Source organism: Pseudophryne corroboree, chromosome 3, assembly GCF_028390025.1.
Source record: "Pseudophryne corroboree isolate aPseCor3 chromosome 3, aPseCor3.hap2, whole genome shotgun sequence".
Lineage (NCBI taxonomy): Eukaryota > Metazoa > Chordata > Amphibia > Anura > Myobatrachidae > Pseudophryne > Pseudophryne corroboree.
Window position 1 is genome coordinate 25,791,727 of NC_086446.1, and position 14,919 is coordinate 25,806,645.

At 43.9% G+C, this 14,919-nt stretch overlaps 1 protein-coding gene across 1 annotated transcript in view; it reads left to right on the forward strand.

Moving 5' to 3' along the window:
• The window catches only part of LOC135057095 (zinc finger protein 84-like), a 150,308-nt gene that overhangs the window by 31,043 nt on the left and 104,346 nt on the right, over positions 1-14,919 (forward strand). Inside the window, exons 4-6 of the mRNA XM_063962995.1 lie at positions 9,504-9,601; positions 10,158-10,503; positions 11,604-12,910. Of these exons, the coding sequence (XP_063819065.1) occupies positions 9,504-9,601; positions 10,158-10,503; positions 11,604-12,910 (1,751 nt within the window). The remainder of the gene's footprint in view (positions 1-9,503; positions 9,602-10,157; positions 10,504-11,603; positions 12,911-14,919) is intronic.

Here is a 14,919-nt window from a genome sequence, read left to right on the forward strand (position 1 = left end):
TCCAGTGATACGATGTTCTCTATACTCTGCTCTTTGTCACGGGTTCTCTCTGGGTCAGCGACCTTCTTACAGTGGGACGAGTGGACCCAAGTCTCTCTTTCGGCAACCTTTAATGCTGTTGTGCTGGTTAGTAAGACTTGGTACGGTCCTACCCTCCTGTCAATGAGGCAACCTGAGCGTAGAAAATTTTGAATCATTACATAATCCCCAGGTTCAATGTCATGACAATTACTGTTTGGCAGGTCAGGAATCACCAGCTTTAGATTTCTATTTTGATTCCTCAGCTGCTGGCTCGTCTTAACCAGATATTTTACAGTCACTTCGTTATTGCATTTCAAATCATCCTGGGGGTCTATCATTACATGGGGTTGTCGGCCAAAAAGAATCTCAAAGGGTGATAGGTTAAGTGCGGACCTGGGAGTGGTTCTGATGCTGTACAATACTAGTGGCAAAGCTTCTGGCCACAACAATCCAGTTTCAGCCATCACTTTGCTCAGCTTGTTCTTAATAGTGCTATTCACTCTCTCCACCTTCGCACTCGCCTGTGGGCGGTACGGAGCATGCAGCTTGCTATTAATTCCCATCAGTTTGCACATAACTTGAAAGACTTCACCTGTAAAATGGGTACCCCTATCGCTTTCAATTATCCTGGGAATACCATATCTACACACAAATTCCTGCACAATTTTCTTTGCAGTGAACGTAGCAGTATTTGTGGCAGCAGGGAACGCTTCTACCCAATTGGAAAACACATCAATACAGACTAATGCATATTTTAAATTCCTACAGTGTGGTAACTGTATGAAGTAAATTTGTATTACCTGAAAAGGGCCATCTGTCGGAGGGATATGGGATGGTTCTGTTGGTATTGACTTATTACAATATTCTTTCTCAAGCAAATAAGACATGTCATTGCTCTCTTACCCGCATGAGAAGAGAATCCTGGCACACACCAGTAGGCTCTCACCAGCTTACACATACCCTCTTTACCCAGATGAGTCAGACCGTGTGCCGCCTCAGCTAAGCTTGGAAGATATGCTCTGGGGGCCACTGGCTTACCCTGTCCACCTGTCCAGAGTCCTGAGGACTCCTGGCCATACCCTTTTGACCTCCAGACCGCCTTTTCCTGTGTAGAACACAAATTTTGCATTTCTATTAATTTTTGTGTGTTGATTGTGTTGAATGTCATCAGTGATGTGATATCTGTTTGTATGGGGGTGCTGGCTGCTGATTTAGCAGCTTCGTCTGCCCGGCTGTTACCAAGTGAGATTGGATCTTGGTTGTAAGTGTGTGCTTTGCACTTGATAACAGCCACTCTGTCTGGTTCTTGTATCGCTGTTAGAAGCCTTTTTATGTGGGATGCATGCGCTACAGGTGTGCCAGCTGCCGTCATGAAATTTCTGAGGCGCCATAGGGCCCCGAAATCATGCACTACTCCAAAGGCATACCTAGAATCTGTGTATATATTGGCTGACTTACCCTTGGCCAATTCACACGCTCTGGTTAAGGCGACCAGCTCAGCGACTTGTGCTGAGTGCGGTGGGCCCAGGGGCTCAGCTTCTATGATACCTCTGTCATCTACGACTGCGTATCCAGTACACAGGTCTCCCAAGTCCGTCTGTCTGTGGCAACTACCGTCAGTGTAAAAAGTAAAATCTACGCCTTCCAGTGGGTTGTCACTAATGTCGGTTCTTGCACTGAAAGTCTGGTTCAGGTATTCCATACAATCATATGTGTCAGTGTCTTCACTAAATCCTCCTTCACCATCATTCTCATCCTCCACCCTTTGTGCCTGTCCAGGCACACCCGGCAGATAAGTTGCAGGATTTAGTGCGCTGCATCTCTTTATGGTGATGTTTACAGGGGCCATTAGTGCTAATTCCTACTTTGTAAACCGTGCCGATGAGACATGTCTGGTTTGGGCGGAGTTCAGTAAGGCTGACACTGCATGAGGTGTATGGATTGTCAGGTTGTGTCCTAACACTACGTCTTTGCTTTTACTTACTAGCAAGGCTATAGCTGCAACACTTCGCAAGCATGTTGGGAGTGACCGCGCTACGGTGTCCAACTGTGCACTGTAGTAAGCTACCGGCCTGCTGGCATCACCATGTCTCCGGGTTAGGACACCTGCCGCACACCCAGCACTTTCCGTACCGTACAATTCAAAGGGTTTCCCGTAATCTGGCATGCCTAATGCAGGTGCCTGTGATAGGCACTGTTTGAGTCTCTCAAATGCTAGTTCGGACTCATCTGTGTGTGAAATCCGATCTGGTTTGTTTGATGAGACCATCTCTTGCAAAGGTAAAGCCAGTATGGAGAATCCTGGGATACAGTTTCGGCAGTACCCACACATTCCAAGAAAAGTGCGGATCTGGTGATGGGTTTGTGGCAGAGTCATGTCGCGAATCGCCTGTATTCTATCAGCGGTGAGGTGTCTAAGTCCTTGTGTCAAGCAATGTCCCACACATTTTACCCTGGTCTGGCACAACTGCAACTTATCCTTTGAAACCTTGTGTCCCGTATTAGAAAGGTGAAACAGAAGCTGTTTCGTGTCTTTCAAGGACGATTCGAGTGAATCAGAACACAGCAGCAAGTCATCTACATACTGTATTAATACTGATCCGCTTTCAGGTTGAAAGGATTGTAAACAGTCATGCAAAGCCTGTGTCAGGAATCTGCATTCTCCATCGCATCAGGTTCCAGCAGTTCAGTTCAGTTCCAGTTTTCAGTCTACTGCAGCCTGGAGTACACAGTGCTTCAGCTAACTCACAGCTGATCTGAACACCCAATCCAGCGGGGTGTGTTCTCACAGAGATGCAACATCCAATCATCACAGACCTAGGGGTATAAACTCCAGTTCCTGGCTCAGTCTCATCGCCTTGGACAACGCGTCACATCCTTTGAACAGGCGTCTCCTGTCTTCAGTCCTCTTGTCTGCAGAGATTCCCCAGTGTATTGGACCTGTGGAACTGCAGGTTCCAGCAGTTCCATTCCAGTTCCGTTTCCAGTTCCAGTCTGCAATCCCCTGTTTCCAGCGATCTCCTATTTCTGGCATTTCCAAGTTGTTTCCCTGTTCTAGTGTTCCTGTGGAACTACAAGTACCAGCATCCATTCCAGCTTTCCTACGAGTCACATTCGGTGTACAAGTTCTTCTGGTTCCTGTATTCCTGTTTCCAGTGGTTTCCTTGTTGTGATTCTTCAGTCTTCAGTTTGCTATGAACTCCAGCCACAGTTTGCCACAACAACTTGCAGTAAGAGACTTTCTTTAGGTGTTCTTCCATTACTCAGCCTGTGCACCTGATTACCAGCATCTAGCATTGTGCATTGCATTCAGCACTTAACAACTTGCTGTGTTAGAACTGTCTCCTGCTAGGGCCTTGCTTGGCTTAAAGACGTGTGCTTCTACAGAGACTGTGTGCTTTGATTGCTATTTGTTATATATCGGAGTTTCGTTTGCTGCATCTGATTTCATTATTGCCTTATCATTTATATCAAGTTACAAGTTCATCTTCATTGATCATTTGTTACCAGTGACTTTTGAAATATTCATTTATCGGATTAAGTTATTATTCATTGTTCCTGTCATCCATTATCCCTGTGTGATAAATATCAAGCGCACATGCGCGGAACTTTTCGTCAGTCTCCCCGTTTCCTCTATCACTCCTACACTGACCCACTAGTGCCCCCTGCGGGAATAGACAAAGTTACAGAATCCTGACAGCCTGGGAGAAAATACTTGGGCTGTCAATGAAACCTTGGGGTAGGCGAGTCCAGGTGTACTGTACTCCCCTGTATGTGAATGCAAACAGGTATTGGCTGTCAGGGTGCAGAGGGACAGAAAAGAAAGCAGAACAGAGGTCAATGACAGTGAAAAATTTTGCAGTAGGGGGAATTTGCATGAGGATAAAAGCTGGATTTGGCACTACGGGGAATTGGCTCTCAACTATCTTGTTTATCCCCCTTAGATCCTGCACTAGCCTGTAACCCCTCCCCCCACTCTTTTTCACAGGGAAGATGGGACTATTGGCAGTGCTGGATGTCCTGACTAGGATGCCCTGTTGTAGCAAGCGCTCTATGACTGGGTACACTCCTAATTCCACCTCTGGCTTCAGAGGATACTGAGGGATTCTTGGAGCTATCCTACCATCTTTTACTTGCACTACTACTGGAGCTACATTCGCCATCAATCCAGTGTCTTGTCCATCTTTGGTCCAGAGGGATCCCGGTATTTGTGAGATCATTTCCTCTACCTTTGATGGACACCTGTCTATAACAGCAGAGTGTGACATTAGCCTTTGTGGGGTGTCTAACATATCCTGCACTTCCTGAACGTGATTCTCGGGTATATCCAAGAAGACACCCTCAGGAGTACAATATATGACACACCTCATTTTACACAACAAATATCTCCCAAGTAGATTAGTTGGAGCTGATGCAGCTAGCAAAAAGGAATGCTTGGTCTGCAAAGGCCCTATCGTAATCTCTGCAGGTCTACTCAAAGGGTAGTGTTGCACTACTCCTGTTACTCCCATTGCCGAAATTGTTTTACCCGTGGTTTTCATACCTACCGTCGAATTTAACACTGACCTGGCCGCCCCTGTATCTACAAGAAAAGGTAATGATCTACCAGCTACATCAACTGTGACCTCAGGTTCACTACCAAGGCTAGCAATCAACTTCACTGGCTGCAGACTACAGGTGTGGCCCAACCCCTATTGTATATTGTGACCCTCCCGCAGCGCACTGGCAGCTACAATATGTTAGGGGGTAACTGAGAATTTATGGAGGCCTGCCAGTCCCTCCTAGGTGGATACCTCCTTGTTTCCCCTGCATGTGGCTCATAACTTCTCCTATGCGGTCCCTGATCCCAATTATGTGTATTATAGTGTGGTTCATATCCTGGTCTAGGGGGTCGGTATACCTTATGTGTGTCTTTATACCTACAATTCCGATCAAAATGTCCTTCCTTCTGACAGTTATAGCATACTATTACACGTGACTTACCATCAGGGGTCTGGGGTTTTGGCTGATGCGGTTTTGTTGTAAGAGCATTTATACTTACTGTCATCAGCTTATCCCCCTGAGACTCCCTGTGCTTAATGACGTTCCGATCGTGCTCGATAGCGGACTCTCTTAATGCAGCCACCAAGATACCTCTCCAGTTAGGTAGAGTGGTTTGTACCCTTGTTCTTAATGTCTCTTTTAACCCGTCCATTAATACTGACACAGCTACCTCCCTGTGATGTACATTGTCCTTAATGTCCTCGATCCCAGTGTATCTAGCCATTTCCTGCAGTGCTCGGTGGAAATATTCTCCTAATTGCAGATTGATTTGTCGTACATTCTCCTGAGTGTACTCATCAGTGAGAGGTACTTCTGTGACTAATTTACAATCAGTAATGAATTTCGCAGGGTCAATATTGTCAATATCGTAGCATTGTTCGCCAATCTTTGTTTGTGGGTTCGGTGGCGTTACCTAATTCTTTAATAAACCTCTGGCATGCGACTAGATCCTTTCTGGGATCGGGAAATTCAAACATAATTGTCCTCAATTCTGTCCGGGACCAAGGACAATGCATAGCAATGTTCCTGATGGGAGTGATTCCCTGAGCGTCAGTCTTCCCATTGGGGACTGCGATCACCCTTACAGGATTTAGTTCAATTACATCATTCTGAGTTGACTCCACAATCTGAGGTGCTATTGTCTCTGCATAATGTATGGTACCGTACTTACCTGTGGACACGACCTCACTTATCCCTCCGCTAGGTGGCCTTACTACTGATCTTACTGGTTGGGCCGTGCCCACCTGAGTCTTCTGTATGGTGGCTGCTAGAGAGAGTGCCGATATCGTGCTGAGCTCATCTTCTTGCTCGCAGTTCTGGGGAAAATTTAAAATGGGATACAACTTGCAAGGGTTAGCGTTAGTACATTTATCAACTACAGGTTGAGTATCCCTTATCCAAAATGCTTGGGACCAGAGGTGTTTTGGATATCGGATTTTTCCGTATTTTGGAATAATTAGATACCATAATGAGATATCATGGTGATGGGACCTAAATCTAAGCACAGAATGCATTTATGTTACATATACACCTTATACACACAGCCTGAAAGTAATTTTAGCCAATATTTTTTATAACTTTGTGCATTAAACAAAGTGTGTCTACATTCACACAATTCATTTATGTTTCATATACACAGCCTGAAGGTCATTTAATACAATATTATTAATACCTTTGTGTATTAAACAAAGTTTGTGTACATTGAGCCATCAGAAAACAAAGGTTTTACTATCTCACTCTCACTCAAAAAAGTCCGTATTTCGGAATATTCCGTATTTCGGAATATTTGGATATGGGATACTCAACCTGTATACTCTTATCGGATACCAATATGCCATTGTCTGTAGCCACTTTCTCCCCTACAATATACAGTGGTGGTGGTGCGGTTGCCATCATTTTCCTGCTAGGTTTGGAACCTGCTGCGTGAGCTAATTCTCTTAGCATATCGCCCTCTTGCTGCCATAAGTTTAAACAGTTTGTGTGTCTGACCCTTTGCTTTCGGGATTTTATCAGACATATCCTAATCCTTAAATTCTGCAATACCTCTGGTTCATAACTGCCTACCTTAGGGAATGGTTCCCTATCTTCTGCAGTCATACGTTTCCATTCATTGCACGAAACTTCTGTGTGTGGTCCATACTTCTCACACATTATGAACCTCGCTGACCCTTTGGGACGCGGTATGTCAACCTGAACCCTGGTTGAACGTCCCTTACTTGAGCAACTGGCCCCCATATTTTGCAGGTATTGTCCTTTCGGCTAATCCCAAAAAAATAACCAAAATACTCAATATAAGGCAACGGTGAAAGTTCTCTGAGCGCTCTTCACCCGCTCACCGCCCACGTTGGCCAGTACTACCATACACTGTCGATAGCGAAGGCAATGTACCCAACCTAGGGCCCTGTGTAACCTCTATTTACTGGAAGTATCTGGGAATAATTTACCCTTTCCAGTAAATTATAACTTGTTGGAGATTTCCTGAGAGAGACCAGCGAAAACTCCCTAAACCTTTATTATACACAAATCACGCTTGCGTATGCTATATTTAGCGCTAATGATACCGTGATTTTACGCAGAGCTCGTAAAAAGGGTATCACGTTGCGCTAAATATTGCACCCACGAACGCGCGGTCCAATCGCACAGCGTATAGGTACTTGTTACTTATCCGCCGTACGACCACTGGAATCGATTTTTCAGGCTGCGAAACCTCAGCCGGAGCGTATCAACAAAATCTAAATGGGTAAACCTTCGCTAACCCCCTGGGCTGCGGTACTCTAAACCTCGCTGACCTCCTGGGCAGCGGTACTCTGCTACCTTGCTCCTTTGTACTTCAATCTATATTAACGTGAGTCAGCTGCCTCACGCTACCAAGTCTCCACTCACTTGATGTACCACCCGACGGGATCCCGAATTCCCTGGGTCCACAAAACCTTTATTATGTTTGCTCACTTCACGTTCGTTCACTCAAATACACTTTGGTTTTTCTGTACAGAAAATTATCTTTCATTCAGATAAACAGCCTTAGTACCAGAGGTAATACAGTAAAAAAGGTTTTGTTTAAACTAAATCTTGGAAACCAAGCAATTTGTGCTATTGTCGCGTGGCTACTGTCCCGCCTTTAAACTAAAGTATATTATTGTGTAATTTGTACTTAGCGGTCGTACCCTTACGCATATTGCGTAAATACTCGACCGTGTGTATGTCTTTACGTTGCGTACACGGTCCCATACTTTGTCCGAGACACGTGTACAAAAACCGTACGTCCGCAATAGTACAAATCCCACACTTCTATAAATGTAAGCGATATTACCTATAATCGTTTACTTAACACAACACTGTTTCTTTCTGTATAAACCTGTTTAAGTAGGCCAGACTGTATTTGTGTTTTACATTTACTTCCTTAATATTTAGTCTATGTTTTAACTAAATAGCAACAATTTTCTCTGCACAGGTCTAAATGAATCTTATAATCAGTACTTATGGCAACAATGTGAGCAGGTATACAAAGTACAGGTGTACGCTTGTGTTGTGTGCGCATTTGGCGCCAAACAGAAATTCACAGACTTTTAAAATAGCTTTGCGTATTTACTTTACGGGTCCCACCAGCATCCCTACAAACCATGCAGAGCAGACGTCGTCTAATCGGCAATAAAATAGGGTTTGCCAGTGTATCCTACGGCTAGGAAAAGGTTCACGTAGGATACCTGTCCGCCCTTTGCTGATAGATAAAGTCTGCTTTAATCTGCTAGGCTGCGGGTATGTGGAAAAACCGGACGATGCCCCCAATTGTTAATGTCGATATTATCTTAAACCATAAAGCTATACCTTTAAACACACTTTTACCATGGAGCCGCTACGGCCGCTAAGCTTAATATTCACTCTATATACCTTTTACACTATTTGCGTAATGAGTCCCGTACCGTGTACGGACTCTGCGTACAAACGCCGCGCTGGGGGTACAAAGTACATGCAGCGCGTACACAATTAATACACTTTAAAAACCTTATGCAGTTAGTCAATGTAATACACTTTAAACCCTAGCAGGGAAAAGAGGACACAACACCGATTTGTAGTTAATCACTGGGTTCCGACACCACAGAGTAATATATCTGAAAGGGGGTTAACAATACAATTTATACACTACAATACAACAGAGTAAATGGCTATAGTTAATGTACATACGTGAGAATATTCGCATGCGCTTCCTGGTCCAGTCCTCCGCTAATCAGGTAGATAGCGTTAAGAGTCTTCTGACCAGCCAGGCAGCAACAGGCTTTTTATACAATACGTCCAAAAGCAATACAATGGATACTGTAATCCCTTTGTCCATTGGACACAGGGATGCATCTTTACAGTACAGGTGAGGTCCTAGGTTGATTTGAAAAGGTGGCCGATGTCTTTCTCAACTGCTCTTGTGGGTGGTTTCCTCTGGATTCCCGCCGCATACATAATATACAGTAAATACAGTTTATATCTATATTCTACTTCTGCACATAACTATCCACAGGAACATGCGATCTTCCGCAAACCACCACCGAAATGTTACCCTTAAAATACCCTACAGCTGGATACCAGACACCACCTTATAACCCTTGTCTGTCCCCTCCTATCATGCAAAGGCGAATCCCTTCGTTCTGGAATCATTTAAACTGTTGATACTTGCTGATGTGGTGCAGGGGGACTATGTGTACAATGTGCACTATTTGGATTAAATATGTAATGTTTTGATAGCCCTCCATGCGTTCACAAACTCCGCCGTAAATACGCATACCACGCGCAGGAGCGACCATATGCAAATTGCGGATATGTGTACGCATGTCGGAACAAGTGCACGCGCAGTGGGCATGTGTGTGTATTTTATACGTGCTGTGTGTTCTATAATATTTTTCGACTTTGACAACATATATACACTGTACTCAGTCACTGTGTGTCTCCTACAGATGGGCCCAGTAACAGAAATACCCCAGAGAGATGTCCCCGTCCTCTGTATTCCCAGGATTGTACAGAGGAGAATCACAGGATCCCACAGGAGGATCAGGTAGGTGGGATTTAGGTTCTCGCCAATATACCAAAGTGACTTTTCACTAGTCATTCTCATCTTGGAATACTATATCCCAGGGGGTTACTCACTCTGATGTTCAGGGGTACTTATTGCTCTGTAATGATGGGGCTGGAGCAGGATATCCAGGTGATAATGAGACACAGGGAAAGCAGTGTAATTGGGGGTCTCTAGCCCAATGCACCACAGTAGGACCCTGATAACAACATGAGAACATCTATCCCTGTATAAGAAAGTAGATGGGGATCACAGATTTATTGTATGATTTTCTTGTTAATTGTGTTTATATGTAATGGATCATAAATATTTTATCTAATTCAAAGTATATTTTTTACAATTGTATTGCTTTGCAAATGTCAGGGGTACAAATAAGGCAAATGGACTGGAAGGGGGAACCCAGCGGGATATGAGTGAGAGCCATTACACTATATGGTCTGTACAGTTCTGTGTGTCTACTACTCTGATAGTCTCCTGATTACTCTGAGTAATGATGTCCGGCATTAATAACGCATTAATGTATATATGGGTTATTTAGGGTGAAGATTTCACTGATATTAAGGTAGAAATTATAGAGGGAGAAGAAGAGACGTATGTGACTGATATGAAGGCAGAAGATATAGAGGGAGAAGAGACGTATGTGACTGACTTGAAGGCAGAAGATATAGAGGGAGAAGAGACGTATGTGACTGATATGAAGACAGAAGATATAGAGGGAGAAGAAGAGACGTATGTGACTGATATGAAGGCAGAAGGTATAGAGGGAGAAGAAGAGACGTATGTGACTGATATGAAGACAGAAGATATAAAGAAGGAAGAAGAGACGTATGCGAGGTGTGATCAGCAGTGTAAGGAGGAGGAAATCCCTACAGATATCAGCACAGGTGAGTAATAAACATTTGTTACAGAGAAGAGTCACATATTCTCCTTACTCAGTCACTACAGCAATCTCTTATCCTGCTCCCTCCTCTGTCAGTATAGTCTAATGAGGGGAATGTATCTGCCCAGTGGGAGAGTCAGCATCCATCAGCCCCTATTATACTCCTGCTCTTCCTCTTATATCATGTCACTGTGTGTTACCAGCCCAGAGATCTGACTAGTCTCCTCCCCACACTCTCTGGTGTATCTCATACATCAGGAGCCATCAGCCCCTATTATACTCCTGCTCTCCCCACTTACATCATGTCACTGTAGGGTACAAGCCCAGAGATTTGACCAGTCTCCTCCCCACACTCTCTGGTGTATGTCATACATCAGGAGCCATCAGCCCCTATTATACTCCTGCTCTCCCTCTCACATCATGTCACTGTGTTACCAGCCCAGAGATCTGACCAGTCTCCTCCCCACACTCTCTGGTGTATCTCATACATCAGGATCAATCAGCCCGTATTATACTCCTTCTCTCCCCCTCACATCATGTCACTGTGTTACCAGCCCAGAGATCTGACCAGTCTCCTCCCCACACTCTCTGGTGTATGTCATACATCAGGAGCCATCAGCCCCTATTATACTCCTGCTCTCCCTCTCACATCATGTCACTGTGTTACCAGCCCAGAGATCTGACCAGTCTCCTCCCCACAGTCTCTGGTGTATCTCATACATCAGGAGCCATCAGCCCCTATTATACTCCTGCTCTCCCCCTCACATCATGTCACTGTGTGTTACCAGCCCAGAGATCTGACTAGTCTCCTCCCCACACTCTTTGGTGTATCTCATACATCAGGAGCCATCAGCCCCTATTATACTCCTCTCTTTCTCACTCCCTTATGTGGCGTCTGTACACCTCACTCACAGTATATTATATATACTGTATTATATTTTAAGATATGAGTCATCTTTGTTATTTTGTAAATGTGATGTAAATGGAAAAAGAGATAAAACCACTTAACATTGTGAACTTAGTAATAGTATGAATATTTGTTCCTAGTTACATAAAATAAAAGTGGTAAAAAGTCAATTTCAATACACTTTATTTTATTTCCAGCAGATGGAGGCACAAGCAGGAATACCTCGGAGGGAGATCTAATTTTATCTCCACATTTTAAAACAGAAGATAACATCGCAAAGGATTCTACAAGAGACAACTCCATTTCTCTATATATACACCCAATACCTTCCAGTGTAGAGATATCATCTGATTCACCTAACTGTGAGGATTGTTCCTCTGATACCTCCAATATTGCTACATACAGTACAGCTCACACAGGTGATAAAAACTTTCTCTGTTCTGAGTGTGGGAAATGTTGCACAAGGAAATCACATCTTATTATACATCAGAGACTTCACACAGGTGAGAAACCATTTCCATGCTCCGAGTGTGGGAAATGTTTTGTACAGAAATCAGCTCTTGTTATACACGAGAGAAGTCACACAGGTGAGAGGCCATTTCCATGTTCTGAGTGTTTGAAATGTTTTGCACGGAAATCAATTCTGGTTAAACATCAGAGAAGTCACGCAGGCGAGAGGCAATTTCCATGCTCTGAGTGTGGAAAATGTTTTACACAGAAATCAGATCTTGTTATACATGAGAGAAGTCACACAGGTGAGAGGCCATATACATGCTCTGAGTGTGCGAAATGTTTTACAGACAAATCAAATCTTGTTAAACATGAGAGAAGTCACACAGGTGAGAAGCCATTTAAATGTTCTGAGTGTAGGAAATGTTTTACACAGAAATCAGATCTTGTTATACATGAGAGAAGTCACACAGGTGAGAGGCCATATCCATGCTCTGAGTGTGGGAAATGTTTCACACGGAAATCATATCTTGTTAGGCATCAGAAAAGTCACACAGGTGAGAAACCATTTCCATGCTCTGAGTGTGGGAAATGTTTTGCACAGAAATCAAATCTTGTTACACATCAGAGATGTCACACAGGTGAGAAACCATTTCCATGCTCTGAGTGTGGGAAATGTTTTACAGACAAATCAAATCTTGTTAAACATGAGAGAAGTCACACACGTAAGAAGCCATTTAAATGTTCTGAGTGTAGGAAATGTTTTACACAGAAATCAAATCTTGTTACACATCAGAGATGTCACACAGGTGAGAAACCATTTTCATGCTCTGAGTGTGGGAAATGTTTTACAGACAAATCAAATCTTGTTAAACATGAGAGAAGTCACACACGTGAGAAGCCATTTAAATGTTCTGAGTGTAGGAAATGTTTTATACAGAAATCACATCTTATCATACATCAGAGAAGTCACACAGCTAAGAAACCATTTCCATGCTCTGAGTGTGGGAAATGTTTTACAGACGAATCAAATCTTGTTAGACATAAAAAAAGACATTAAATAAACATGAACTGATAGACATGAAACACAATACTGTAACTATTGTAAACGCTGCAAATTGTTTGGCTAATCTCTTTATGTTTTGAAAACCAGCAATAGCAGAATGGACAGTACACAGTGCCATCAGTAGATAAAACATTGGTACGTTTTTTTACACAACAATCCACCAATAATGAATAATAATAAACAAATAATAGAACAGGGAAATCTGGGAGCCACCGGAATGCTGACCGAGGCCCATTCATGAGGGTCCTAAACATTTTATTATTAATCAGGAATCTCCTGAGTGACAGCTGTATGGGGAATGAGGAACATTGCCAGAAATAGATGCCACATTTGTGAAGTATTATGGGATATCATTTTATGAAGTGATTGGCTAAACCTGGTGACATCACTGTGGGTATAACATGTAAATGAGAGTGTGACATCACTGTGGGTATAACATGTAAATGAGAGAGTGACATCACTGTTGGTATAACATGTAAATGAGGGAGTGACATCACTGTGGGTATAACATGTAAATGAGAGAGTGACATCACTGTGGGTATAACCTGTAAATGAGGGAGTGACATCACTGTGGGTATAACATGGAAAAGAGAGGGTGACATCACTGCGGGTATAACTTTGAAATGAGAGCTTGATATCACTGCGGGTATAACATGTAAATGAGAGAGTGACATCACTGCGGGTGTAACATGTAAATGAGAGAGTGATATCACTGCGGGTATGACATGTAAATGAGAGAGTGACATCACTGCGGGTGTAACATGTAAATGAGAGTGTGACATCACTGTGGATATAACATGTAAATGAGGAAGTGACATCACTGGGTATAACATGTAAATGAGAGAGTGACATCACTGTGTGTACACATTAAATATCACGTCTTTTACAATATCCTTATTGAATGGAGTAATTTGTGAAACAATTGCATATTAATAACTGGGGGAGTCAGGGAGGTGGAGACCACCTTTATTCTTCCGTTTGCACAGAACACAATCACTAAGCCTCGGTGTCCAACCACCCCAGACAGGGTCACTGAAGAGACCAAGAAGTTCCTGTAAGGAAAACTCTGGGGAACCTGAACTGGAGCTTCTGGCAATCAGAGAATGGTGGGAAGAGCATCTTTGTGAGGACAACGACTCTACCAGGTCTGGACAGTGTACGGCCATGCCAGCTCTTATGCTCTGTCCTAGCTTTCTGGTGTAAAATTAGCTTTAAAGTGATCAGAGGTCTGTCCAGTGGCCGTAATACTCCGATACATTAAGAAACATAGAATGTGACAGCAGATAAGAACCACTTGGCCCATCTAGTCTGCCCCTTTCTCTAACATCATAAGTGGATGCTGGGACTCCGTAAGGACCATGGGGGGGGATAGTGGCTCCGCAGGAGACTGGGCACAACTATAAAGAAAGCTTTAGGTCTAACTGGTGTGCACTGGCTCCTCCCACTATGACCCTCCTCCAGACCTCAGTTAGAATATTGTGCCCGGCCGAGCTGGATGCACACTAGGGGCTCTCCTGAGCTCCTAGAAGAAAGTATATTTAGGTTTTTTTATTTTACAGTGAGATCTGCTGGCAACAGACTCACTGCAGCGAGGGACTAAGGGGAGAAGAAGCGAACCTACCTAACAGGTGGTAGTTTGGGCTTCTTAGGCTACTGGACACCATTAGCTCCAGAGGGATCGACCGCAGGACCCGACCTTGATGTTCGTTCCCGGAGCCGCGCCGCCGTCCCCCTTACAGAGCCAGAAGCATGAAGAGGTCCGGAAAATCGGCGGCAGAAGACTTCAGTCTTCACCAAGGTAGCGCACAGCACTGCAGCTGTGCGCCATTGCTCCTCATGTACACCTCACACTTCGGTCACTGATGGGTGCAGGGCGCTGGGGGGGGCGCCCTGAGGGCAATATATGACACCTTGGCTGGCAAATCTACATCATATATAGTCCTAGAGGCTATATAGATGTAAAAATACCCCTGCCAGTATTTCAGAAAAAGCGGGAG